At 47.6% G+C, this 12,195-nt stretch overlaps 2 protein-coding genes across 2 annotated transcripts; one reads left to right on the top strand and one right to left on the bottom strand.

The window, feature by feature from the left end:
* Nucleotides 1–1,174: 1,174 nt before the first annotated feature.
* Nucleotides 1,175–2,767, top strand: LACBIDRAFT_297103 (uncharacterized protein; the record flags this gene model as incomplete). Its single annotated transcript, XM_001880866.1, has 5 exons — nt 1,175–1,237; nt 1,285–1,719; nt 1,772–2,046; nt 2,098–2,626; nt 2,687–2,767. 5 exons carry the CDS (start codon nt 1,175–1,177, stop codon nt 2,765–2,767), a joined length of 1,383 nt encoding a protein of 460 aa, XP_001880901.1.
* A 3,705-nt stretch (nt 2,768–6,472) lies between these two features.
* Nucleotides 6,473–12,069, bottom strand: LACBIDRAFT_297102 (ABC transporter; the record flags this gene model as incomplete). The annotated part of the gene is made up of 27 exons (XM_001880631.1): nt 6,473–6,598; nt 6,646–6,707; nt 6,760–6,843; nt 6,891–6,960; nt 7,012–7,229; nt 7,279–7,285; nt 7,340–7,455; nt 7,506–7,537; nt 7,590–7,847; nt 7,905–8,044; nt 8,103–8,267; nt 8,321–8,478; nt 8,533–8,562; nt 8,617–8,650; nt 8,705–8,755; nt 8,811–8,915; nt 8,966–8,993; nt 9,045–9,065; nt 9,120–9,592; nt 9,647–9,730; nt 9,781–9,918; nt 9,972–10,441; nt 10,497–10,678; nt 10,735–11,015; nt 11,066–11,380; nt 11,433–11,931; nt 11,987–12,069. 27 exons carry the CDS (start codon nt 12,067–12,069, stop codon nt 6,473–6,475), a joined length of 4,230 nt encoding a protein of 1,409 aa, XP_001880666.1.
* Nucleotides 12,070–12,195: the final 126 nt, after the last annotated feature.

Here is a 12,195-nt window from a genome sequence, read left to right as displayed (position 1 = left end):
GTCCTGCATCTCCACTTCGCCGCCTGCGCAGTCGACAAGGCTCGTCCACATCTGTTTCGTTAAGGCACAGCCTGCCTGTCGAGGATCTGCCTCAAGATGCGCGACTACCAAGTCGGACTTCAAGCAGGAGAATAAGTTCTGTGGACTCTGACGAGGCGTTGGCGGTCAAGTTGGCCTTGGAGGAACGGCAGAGCCAAGGCCGGCAATTACGTTCCAGGCGGAGTGAATCGCGGCCAGAGTCCCAACGGCCTGTTTTATTGCCCCCTGAGAGGACACCGCCTGTGCCGAAACGGAGGAAATCAGAGTTATCTGTGGAGGTCGAAGAGGAAGAAGAATCATCTCCGCCACCAATGAAGTCCGACGAACCTGGATCAGTGAATGACTTCCACAACGGAAACCATTCTCCCACCGTCTTCGAAGCTGAAACACCAAATATAAATGGAGTTGAGGACGGCGACTCAAGGGATAAGGCACAGATAACCGTCTATTCGCCGCCCACAGAAGCGGTGTTGTCCGCTGAGGTCCCCATCTCCGTAGACGCAAATTTGGAGGACAAGAGGACCAACTTCATGATTGAGACGGACTTGAAACTGGAGGACGTTGAAACTCCGTTTACGAGTTTGACGAATTGGCAAAGTCTGCCCACTGGTGATACGATCTTCATGCCAGATCATCCGCTGCCGCTATCAAAGTCATTGAATGGGTTCACCAGCGTTAACGGCACTCTTCACATGGAATCAGATCTCAGGTCGACACTTGCGACTGGCGATGTCAAGATGGAAGAGGAAGGGTGTGGCGAGGAAGATGCGGAAGGGGATTACGATGAAGATGCGGAGGGGGAACCGGATGAGGAGTTTCTTGGAATGGCGGCATAGTTTTAACTTTGGTTTACTTACCTTACCTATATTTTTGGTATTTGGAATTGAGAGTAGTGACAAATATATTAGTCAACCGAGCCGCTACGAACGAACTAAACTGAATCTTTGTGTTACGACTTCGAATCCAATCGAATCCTTGAGCCACCGCATTGGCTCAATTGGCTATGGACCAGCAAAAGTGAGTCTCCTTCGAAGGCCAACCGCGTTCTCCATTTTTCTCATCTTGACACTCCTTCTCATCGTTCCACTCATTCTCTATGCATTGTCTGCCACCGCCATGACACAGTGACCAAAGCATGCAATACGGCCATATGCCCCTGCCAGAGCGCAGAGACCCAAACCTTGACACCAATGGCTCAGTGTGTACCTTGATCATATGCTCGAACCGTTCTCATCGTCTATACAGACACCCTTTCAAACTCACCAGAGTTTAGGTCAGGCTCTGGGAACCCATCTTGGTGCTCCAGGTCCGGCGTATGGCCGAGCCGCAGACAACTACCGTAACCCTTCAACTTCTCCCCCAACTCTCAACCAATCGGGCCCACCACCCCAAGCGCATGCATCCTCGTCGGCACACTCCCCTCTCACTTTTGTGACAAGCGGTGGGCAGTCGTCACCTGGTTTGAAGCGTAAACAGATCGAAAGCTCGCTTGGAACACAAATACTCAAGCGAAGGCGAGATACAGACGACCCTGACGGATACGACGGTGACGGTAATGGTCAGGGTGCTAAACACTGGACTGATGAAGAGAAAACAAAGCTCTTCACATGGCTGATGGGCCCTGGGCAAGATGACCACTGGAACGCTCTTCGCGCAACAAAAAACTCATGTTTGCGAGAGGTACGAGTTTCATCTTACGATAATAATGCGCATCCTTAAAATTATGATACAGTGCGCTGTTGAGGTGTTCGAAAGCAAAAAGACATACCAAGCTTTAAAAGGATGCTACGAGCGCAATTTCAACGTTTTCAAGCAGATATACGCCTTTGAAACGTATCACAGTCATGCTGGCCCAGTAATGCCAGGTTTGAGTGAAGCCGAACGCGTTAAGGAATATGAGCGTCGCATTGCAATTGCGAAGAAAGCAGGATGTGAGATTGGAAACCTCCTTCCAAAAACACTTGATTCATGGCATCGGCTCGGTTGGTACAACCTCTTTTATCGAAGGTGCGCCTCGCGTTCCCTCCCACAATCATTCCATTCAACCTTCACTTCCAGATGGCATGGTGATCCGGCTACAACGAGACCCGTCCAGGCTCGGGGCGCTGGAGCTGGACCGTCAAATGCTGCAGGCGACGATCCAGATGAAGATAATCAACCTATCGATTTCGGAGATCCCATGATGGTGAACGGTCTCAGTGGCCTTACCCATGACCGCAACAACCACGTTGCATTTCTCAATCCGCAGGCACTCAGGGACAATCCACTACCGCCACCGTTACCCCAACCATCTCCCACAGGCGGAAACGGTCCTATACCAATACCCTCTCTCGCGAACGGCGTCGATCCGGGCGTCGCGAACCTATCAATCAACGCCAATGTAGTTAATGTTTTGATGCAATTTGTGCAAATGCAAAGTCAGGCTTCGAAGATGAAGCTAGAATACCTCCGTCGGCGGGACGATCGAGAAGAAAAGGAGAGTTTGCAGCGAAGAGAGATGCAGCGTTTGAAGATGGAGCGGGAAGCGAGTGAGTTTGAGTTTAAGCAGCAGACTGAAATGCACAAGCAAAAGACGGAGAAAGCGCTCGTGAGTTTTTGTTTGACTCCTTCGCTACTTTTGGCCCAGTCTGACTGGCCTCCTCATTAGCAAATCCTCAGCCGAAGTGACATCGACGCCAACATGAAGACGATGCTCACAGACTATCTTCGCAAGTTTTTTTCGGAATGATTCGTTCAATGTTATGCATATCTTTTGGACAAGTTACGACCTTGACACCTTATTTTACTTTTGTACTTCCCCCCTCCCTCTGCCTTCTTGGAATCATTGGCAAGACAGATGGGATATGTATCTCCCTTTATTTTACCATCAGATGTTGTAATTCGCGCCTTTACGACAATTGGAGTCTATGTTCAACATTTAGACACGCTGAAGCTTCACCAAATTGCCAAATATATACTATCCTAGGTATATTTATCTATCAACAAAACTTGAACGTCGCCCAAACGTCGTCATTCTCATCATGCTTTTCCGTGCAATATCAATGCAATATACACTAGTGCGATACGCTCTGCTCAAGCCAGAACAACACCTCTCATCAAAAAGTTTCCTGTGCCTTTACTTCTCCGATATCCTTATTGGGATGCTCCCTCTATCCATGAATTTTCCTCCACCGAAAATATAACTGAATATTTGTCGACATTTCAACATTTTCTGGTCAACCCGATAACTAGAGAGGCCATTCACTCTACACGGGTTGACAAGATTGATCCCGACGTTATCTATGATGTTGTAGGCTCTGGCCTCCCACCTTTTCCTAACATGAAAAGGGAGTACATGTGGGATCGGGCCTTTGAGCGGAAGGCCACACTTGCTTTGGAGGAGACTTTGGAAAATGAAGATGCAAAAGTTAAGGAATTGCCAGAAGTGATCAAGGACGAAGCTGGAGAAGTTGTTGGTGAGTGGGAAGCACTGTATGAGTTGTCAGATGGTGCCATTCTCTTCCTGGACACAACAAAATTGAGGATGTCAAATGTGAGCTTTTCAATATCTGCAACTCTGGCAAGCTTATTTAACTTGGCTGAACTGTACCACCAGGATCACATTGACAAGCAATCAGAACGCATCTCCAAAAGCCTCATCGCTATGGGTAAGACCGGGCGTGCACAATTGTATCTGGCAGCATATTATTGGCCTGACGATGAAGATTGTATCTCATATGCATGTAAGAAAGGATATGGAGTCATACAGCCCACCGAGCGTTTACACAGGCTGACTGTGACTGTCCACTCCAAGGCAAAAGGTGGGGTTAGACAAACGTGAGATGTGTATTGGTGAACTGACTGGTTAACTGCAGACCTGGACTTTAAATAGCTGCCCATCTTGCAGCTCATCAAGCATTTTTGTGTGTAACGTTGCCCATCGTGCCCGATGACTGCTCAGCCTCTGGCTCCTTTTTTCATATGCAATGTAGGCCTTGCAGGTTGCTTGTGCCGTTCTCATAACTCCCTGATGTTACCCTTACGACAATCGGAGTATTCAGACGTGCTCAGCGCTCCGCCAAATTGCTGAATAAGATTTGAGAACCATTCATGAGTGATATATCGTATGTATTATTATCCTACAATATCCCAGATTTATCTCTTCATTCTCATTATGCTTTTCCGTGCACTTTCCACAACCGCGATATGCTCTGGTCGGGCCAGAACAACGCCTCTCATTAAAAAGTTTCCTGTTACATTACGTCTTCAATACCCCTATTATGATACACCCACTTTGGCTGTATTCCCCTCCTATCAAAAGATCACCGACTACCTCTTGATGTATAGACATTTCTTGATTGAACAACTGTCTGGACGGCTCATTCTCCCCGATCAAGTCGACCAAATCGACCCCGACCGTATCTATGATGTTGGAGGCACTGGCCTCCCTTTTCACGAAAACGGATTGATGAGGGAGCAAGTTTGGGATCGGGTCTTTGAGACGAAGACCGCACTCGCCTTGAAGGAGGCTTTGGAAAGAAAAGACCCGAACGTCACTGAATTGCCCAGGGTCATCAAGGGCAAATCAGGGAAAGAAGTCGGTGAGTGGGATGGGGTACAGTCGCGGACAGCCAAAGTCAACCAAGTTGATATCTCGGGAAGGACTAAATATTTTGACATTCTGACTTCAGATTCGAACTCAGGATGTGAAAATACGTCCAAAAACACCTCTTTGAAGTTTTTCCCACGAGAAATTGGGTTGGCCAAAATTTTGGACTACTTTTGTCATCCGGTAAGGCTCTTCAGCGGCTCTCAAGACCCCCTTGGCAGGTTCCCAATGCCGGAGGTGACCGAAAGATTTATTGGCACTTGCCAAACATTGTAATTCTGATTGGAAATCAGTAATATACAATCTGCTAAAGGTGGGAAGAGGAGGGGGGTCAAAAGGACAGGGTTCATTGAGGGTCCATGGGGGTGGGAAGACCCTGAATTGCCATTTTAGGTAGTTTAAAATCATTTTTTTCTACAACAACGGCTCATCAGAATTTTCCCAAAGTCCGGGATCAGATGCAGAACTAAAAAAGGAGTCGATTGCGCTATTTTTCATGATTTTAGGGGTCCATTTGAGGGCCGGCCAATATTTTGGGGGTAAAATTTCTCATTTCATTGATTTTGAAAAATCGGCTCGTGGAAATCAAAGCATTGAGTCCTAATCTTCACGTTTCTGCAATAAAAAGTACTATTGAAGGTTGTGCAGGGTCCTCACATCACGATCACAAAATTAGTTGACTTTGGCTGTCCGCGACTGTATATGAACTCTCAGATGGTTGTGTCGTCTTCTTGGAGACAAAGTACAGGATGTCAAAGGTGATCCAAGCCCCAACCCCTAACTAGGCTGACCTGTATCAGGCGCACATCAAAGATCAATCCAAACGTGTCTCGAAAAGCCTCCGCGCTATGGCGAAGAACCCACGCGCGAAACTATACCTCGCAGCATATCATTGGCCCGACGAAGAAAGTTGCATCTCCTACGCTCGTGACAAGGGATACGGCATTCTACAGCCCAATGGGTCAGGCCTGACCATACGTTCCGAGGCAAAAGGTGAGGTTAGACAAATGTGATGTGTGTATTGGTGAACTGACTGAGTGAATAACTGCAGACCAGGACTTTGAACATGAATAGTCACCCATCTTCCAGTTTGTCATGCATTTCTGTACAGTAATTTTGTCCTCGCCCGATGACTTGTAGCTCAACCCCAGCTCCTTTTTTCATATGCAACGTAGGTCTTGAAAGTTGCAATGCATATGTTACACTAACTCCCCGGTGTTAGATCTGAATTGATTGGTAACGGGGGCTTATTACACTATAACCTCTCGCAGCCTCTCGCACTACACCTGACGGCAATAAACCTGAACTTGAATCAGATTTGCACGTCGAATGGTTGGTTTGAACAGTCGCAAATAGGTAGCACTCGGGCTCTCGTGCCGACTCTTGCACCACCTCGACGCCCTCATCCGTTTTTACCTGTATCCATCGGCGCAGAACCTCTGTATATGCCTCAACTACCTGGAAATTTTGCCATGTAGGTCGACGCCATGCCTAACAGCATCCTCGTGTCTCGACGATGACGCCTCGTTTCTTCCCCCTCAAATACTGTCGGTAAACACAGAGTGCTTAGACCTTAACATGCCTATCTTCTTCAAATCATAAGCAAGCCAGATGGGATATGTACCATATCTCCCTTTATTTTGCCACCAGCTGTTCTAATTCGCACCTTTACGACAATCGAAGCCTATGGTCAACATTCAGACGTGCTCAGCGCTTCGCCAAATTGTTGAATAAGAATTTGAGAGCGGAGCAAGGTATTATTATCCTACAATATCCCAGGTATATTTATCTATCATCGCATTGCGTCTAAATGCGATCCACCCCAAGAAACTCGCCTATTGATAATCATGCGTCTTCCTTCGTTACCTTCATTGCCATCTTGATGTCTTCCATGGTTATCGAAGAGCGCTCACACATTCCTCTGAAAATGCCCTCCGTCATTTCGTAGAGCCGTGCAGGCGTGTCGAATTCCTAATCGCGCTCAGCAGTTGTACGTCGACTCAGCTTAACGAACTTACTGCAATCTGCCCAGCATCGAGGACACAAATCCTGTCATAGGAAATGATTGTGCGAAGCCGATCTGTGACGGAACCACGTTAACAAGAGATCCAATATATCAAAAAGTAACATACGAGCAATGCAAAGAATGGTTTTGTCTTTGAACTCATATGCAATGGTATCTTGTATATTACGATCGGTTTCGTAATCCACCGACGCTGCAAGAAACGTGAGGTGGGCGAACCGAGGGTAGAACACCTCCTACCAGTTGCTTCATCAAGGATGATGACTCTCGAATTTTTCACAAGAGCTCGAGCGAGAGAAACCAGTGATCGCTGTCAATCTAGTTAGCCAACCCGCTCCGGTTGTTCAAAACTTTCACAAACCTGGCCTATTGATAAGTTTCCGCCTTCATCCTCGATCACAGTGTCCAGGGTAAACCGGTTCACCGGGGTATGCACCCCACTCGACGAATCTTCCTCCGGGACAACCGAATTTCGCCTTGACGTGTCCGCCACCAGATACGACCTTTTCAGGGCATCCCATAGTGTGGCGTCGTCATGAAGGTTGAAAGGATCGAGGTTTGTCCGCAAGGTTCCTGAAACTGTGAAATGTGAGTACAATATTTTCAACGACAACGCGTAGATATTTACATAAAAGCTATGAGGAAGAAGAAATCAGTAGCATATACGAGGGAGGAAGTCAGATACTGACAGGGTCTTGTGGGATAATTGCCAAACTTTTCCTCAAATCCGTCAGCCCAATCTGAGAAACATCGACGCCATCGAGCAGGATGGAACCCGATGAAAGCTCGACGATGCGGAATAACGCTGAATTGAAACTCTTGAGTTGTGCTAGTGCGAAAATCAAGCAAGCTTACCCGTCATAATGGAACTCTTCCCAGCCCCCGTTCTGTACAACACCCTCAGAACTCAACAAAAGAAGAAAAAAAAGATCAACAAACCTGCCCACAATTCCAATCTTTTCTCCAGCTTTGACAGACATGGAGATACCCTTCAAAACAGGAGGAAGTTCCGATCGGTAATTGAGAACGATGTCCTTCAATTCCACCTCGCCATGAGCAGGCCACGACTGTGGAGGTTTCATGTCTGGGATCTCGTGGGCGGCTTCTTGCTCGATCTCAGTCGCGTAGTGGACAATCCGTTCCACCGAGTTCATGTTGTTTTCCACTTCTGCGCTTTGTCGCACCATCCAGCCGAACCTATGCGAAGATGGTAAGAGGTTTAGAAGACTATTGGAGAGTAGCATCACTGCTTACGCTTGCTGTACGCTGAGGATGTACGCCAGCACCAAGCCAGTCTGGGCCGGAGATATCGTGAACCTCGTCCCTACGGTGAGCATTGCAACAATGAAAGTCAACAGGGAACCCAAAAAGTCGAGACGTATCCCCAGCCAGCGCTGTCAAGCAGAAAGTATAAGAGACCGAACTATGCGCAAAAGATTTATAGGTCGATACCTGATTCGTGACAGTCAACCAGTAAGCGCGGTTCTCAATGTCAACCCTTTTCTCGTTGTCCAAGAGGAAGCGATCCGCTTCCCCGTATGCACGAATAGTGGCTAAGCCAGACAAGCTTTCAGAAAAATGGGAGTATAGAGATGATCTCAGAACGGCATCAAGACGCTAACCATGGCCCCGTAAATATACGTTAAGGATGAGACAATGGGAAGACTGACTTTGAGTTCTCTAGCGCTGGCGCGGTAGAACATAGCTGCGTACCAATAGCCACCGAGGATCACAACGACACCAATTAAAAACCACGGAAGGACTATCGAAATCAAGATGATAGCGCCAAGAATACTTGAAGCCGTGGCTGAAAACATGCGGAGGGAATCTGGTTACGTGAAGGTCAAGACCACAAGCAACAACACGTTTGGCACAAACTTACCTCCAAGCAGGTTATCGATGGTGTCGATATCTGAATAAGATCTTCAGTCATGTCATCGTCAAGTCAGATCAGCTAAACTCCAACCTTTGGAAAACCGATTCATTATACGGCCAAGAGGCTAGTATCAAAGCCTCAGAACTAAAGAACACCACAAGAGTTGTGGGTTGCTTACTGTGGTCTCGAAAAACGACATGGGTGCACGCATGACTCGCTCAATGGCAGCCTATATAGTTTATAGATGAGTGCGTTGAACATTTGAAGGAGACTCTGCACCGAACCTTATGTAGCCGTTGAGATGCGAAGTATGTAAGCAGGCTGAACATGGCTCCCATGCAAAATGAAAAGAATGCTTGACTAACACCCAGACCTGCGTAAATGCCCATCTAGAATCGATATGTAGTTGTTTGGAAACCGCGAAGAAGAAAAATCTCACATAGAAACCCTGAGGTTGAGGCCATTTGCTGTGATGTTCATTAATAAACTGTGCGTTTAACCAGAGAAACTGATATTACCGTTCCTGCCAGTAGACCAGCCTAAATGAAATTTGTTAGCTTCTGAAGAACCCCCCTATATTAAAAGGGACGAACCAGTAGGAGCCCATGACAGTTGCTCCTTGGATGAGAATCAAAGACAACAACAGGAGGGGAAGGACAACCTGTGCTCTACCCGCACTGAGGTATGTCTTGTAGACCTGCCAGGAAATCGCGCCCGTGTTACGCTCCTCAGCTTGCATCATGCCTGCACCGCCAACGGCCTTTTTCAACCCGTCCTCTTGTTTCTTGGTGTCTTGATCCACTATTGCAACTTCCTTCTTCTCCTCTTCTTCCTTTGAGCCGAACTCGGTCACGAAGCGCGAGAAATCCTTTCCGTGGCTCATGAGCTCAGAGTATGTCCCAAATTCTGCGATGTGCCCCTCCGATATTACATAAATGTAGTCCACTTGCGGCAGGAAGTGAAGAGCATGGGTGACGAGGATGCGAGTTTTCCCAGAAAGACTGTTTTGCAAAACGTTCTGGAAAACAGCTTTACCAACGTGGGCGTCGAGAGCAGAGAGTGGGTCCTATAGAAAAGGCATAAACTTGACAACAACTTCATAAGAAAGAAACAGATATACATCGAAAATTTGTATGTCAGTATCGCAATAGATAGCACGGCAAATGTTTAATCGCTGCTTCTGCCCGCCGGATAAGGAGATACCCTACAGACGGATCAGATGATGTCATCAAATAGATTGCGACAACATCATACCTTTTCTCCGACCTCGGTCATGTCACCATTCGGCAGTATCTCCAAGTCGGGCCCCAGACAAGAATCATGGATGGCTTTCCAGTACCTCTCTTCCTCGAACGGGCGGCCAAAACAAACATTCTCCCGGACTGTGGCATTCTGCAATGATGAATCTCAGTTCAATTTTATCGCCATATTGCAATCCGACGTACCTGAATCCAAGCACTTTGCGGACAATAGGCAACAGAGCCCCCGAACGTGATGCTCCCACTGGTTTTCCTCATTTCCCCAATAATACCCTGCAACAAGGATGTCTTGCCGCTCCCCACAGGACCAACGAACGCGACCAACTTTCCGCGAGGGATTGATAAAGTGACATCACGAATTTTGAAGACATGCTCCCCTTCAGCTTTATCCTGTCCCACCTCAGCTTTTTTCTTGTCGTCGATCGCAGACTGCCTCTTTTGCAAGGCTTCAGCTTTCGTCTTGGCGGCCTGCTTCTTCTTCGACAACTGCTCCTCGGGAGGTGGTGAGTCCCACGAAAAAGAAGCACCCTTTACTTCGATCGCTACGTCAAGATTTTCGTCGACGATGTGCGTCTCTTCCAATAGCTCAGCCTCAAAGACCTCACGGAGGCGGCCTGTGGCATTGGCTGCGTCAGCGATTGCGCTGAATGACATAGCTGATTGTGTAGAAAGTCAATAATCATTTCTGCAAAGGAAAGCTGAAAAACTGACGTAGAAACATTAGGGGCAATCGAAGAAGATTAAAGAGGGTTAAGGAAGCGAATATCACTGAGGGCTCCAAGGTATGGCCTGTCGCCGAGTACGTGATGAACGCAATAACGGAGGCGAGCACAGGCATGCTCATCGCTACTGCGTTCATTCCCGATCGAATTAGTAGTAAGGACCGAATGTACCTAAAGTCATGAAGATGAGGGGAGAGGTGAGAAAAGAAGTGACCAAAAATACTTACGCCATTTCCCTGCGCCTGTAATCGAAGATACGACCCAAGAACGGTACCTCCCAAGCAAAAAACTTGGTGACCTTCATGCCGCCAAGTAGTTCCTGGAGCAATTTAGCACGTTTATCGGTCCAAACCATGCTTTTGCGACGGAGGCCAAAGAGCTTTTTCATGACAAAGGTTTGAATAGGCATCATGAAAATGAAGAATGCGAAGCCAGCCAACGCGGAGGGGCCCAAGTTGAGAATGAGGAGGATTAGACAAATAATCATTTGAATCGGGGCTGTCCATGCCTGCAAGAAGTCAAATTTATAGCGGCAAGGGCTACGACGATCGTGCGTACCATGTGAAAGAAGCCCGCGCAAAAGTCTATCCTGGATACATCTGTCGAGATATGGTTGACGAGTTTTCCGTTCGTAAGTGTCGACCTTGCGCGAGAAGTAAGCTTTAAAGAGCGTGAGTAAATGGCAGTAATCAGCCCTCCGCGCAACAAAACTCCGGCAGACATGCTGCGATAAAAGAATTGATGTGTGCAGAGGGAGCCAATGAGTTGGAGGACAAGGAGTACAAAGGCCAAACCGACGCCTTTGCCTATTGGCGGGATTTTCCCGCCTGTCCGATGGGCAATGTAAGATTCCGTCGCAAATGTGATGATGGCCTATAGAGTCCCGTCAAGAAGGTTCCGTAAAGGTGACGGAAAGGAAATAAACCTTGACAACAAGAGGACTGGTAACTTGGGCAGTATCACCAACGACTTTAAGCGCGCCCGCACTCCAAAACCACCACGCTACGCTGTCATTCATAGCCCACACAAGGCTAGCTCTCTTCCTGCCTGTTTTCTCCCTCCATAATTTCTCCTTTTCTTCCCTTGTACCGGTGAGAGACCACCAAAGACCTTTGATGCCGGGGCCAATTCTGCCTTCGGCGAGACGGGTGTTGTACTCGTTCGCTTCTTGAACCCGGCGGTCAAAAGAAACATTGATTTGATTTGCAATATAAGCTGCGCTTCGTTCTGGTTGCAACTTCCATAGATCGGAGGCCTCAAGGGGTCGGGCATAGCCCAAGGTCATAAGAGGGTTTATCCATTGGAAGATGATTTTACTGAAGATGCTAGCCGTTGCCTCTGGGATGAGAAGGGCATCATTGATTGAATTCTTTGCCGGCGGTGGTGGTGTCTTTGAAGAGAAAGTAGGGAGACGAAAGTGCCATCTTTATTTAGAAAGTTACCGTTAGCAGCTGGAATTGTACTAGGGGTATGACGCACTTTTTTTCTTGGTCGCCGGATGCTTGGCTGTTAGATTTTTCGACGCTATTAGATCTCGGGCTCATGGATATTGCGCTGGACATCGGAGGAGCGCACAACACACTTTTAACATTACTCAAAAGCTTATACATCGACGGTTTGTATTCCGTTGTGTGTAATGACGCTTACTGTTCCTTGTACGCGTACACGGCACGGCATTTAAGGTACCC

Source organism: Laccaria bicolor, genomic scaffold (assembly GCF_000143565.1).
Source record: "Laccaria bicolor S238N-H82 LACBIscaffold_11 genomic scaffold, whole genome shotgun sequence".
Classification (NCBI taxonomy): Eukaryota; Fungi; Basidiomycota; class Agaricomycetes; order Agaricales; family Hydnangiaceae; genus Laccaria; species Laccaria bicolor.
The sequence above is the reverse complement of the archived record's forward strand: the minus strand, read 5'-3'. Positions and strand labels throughout refer to the sequence as shown.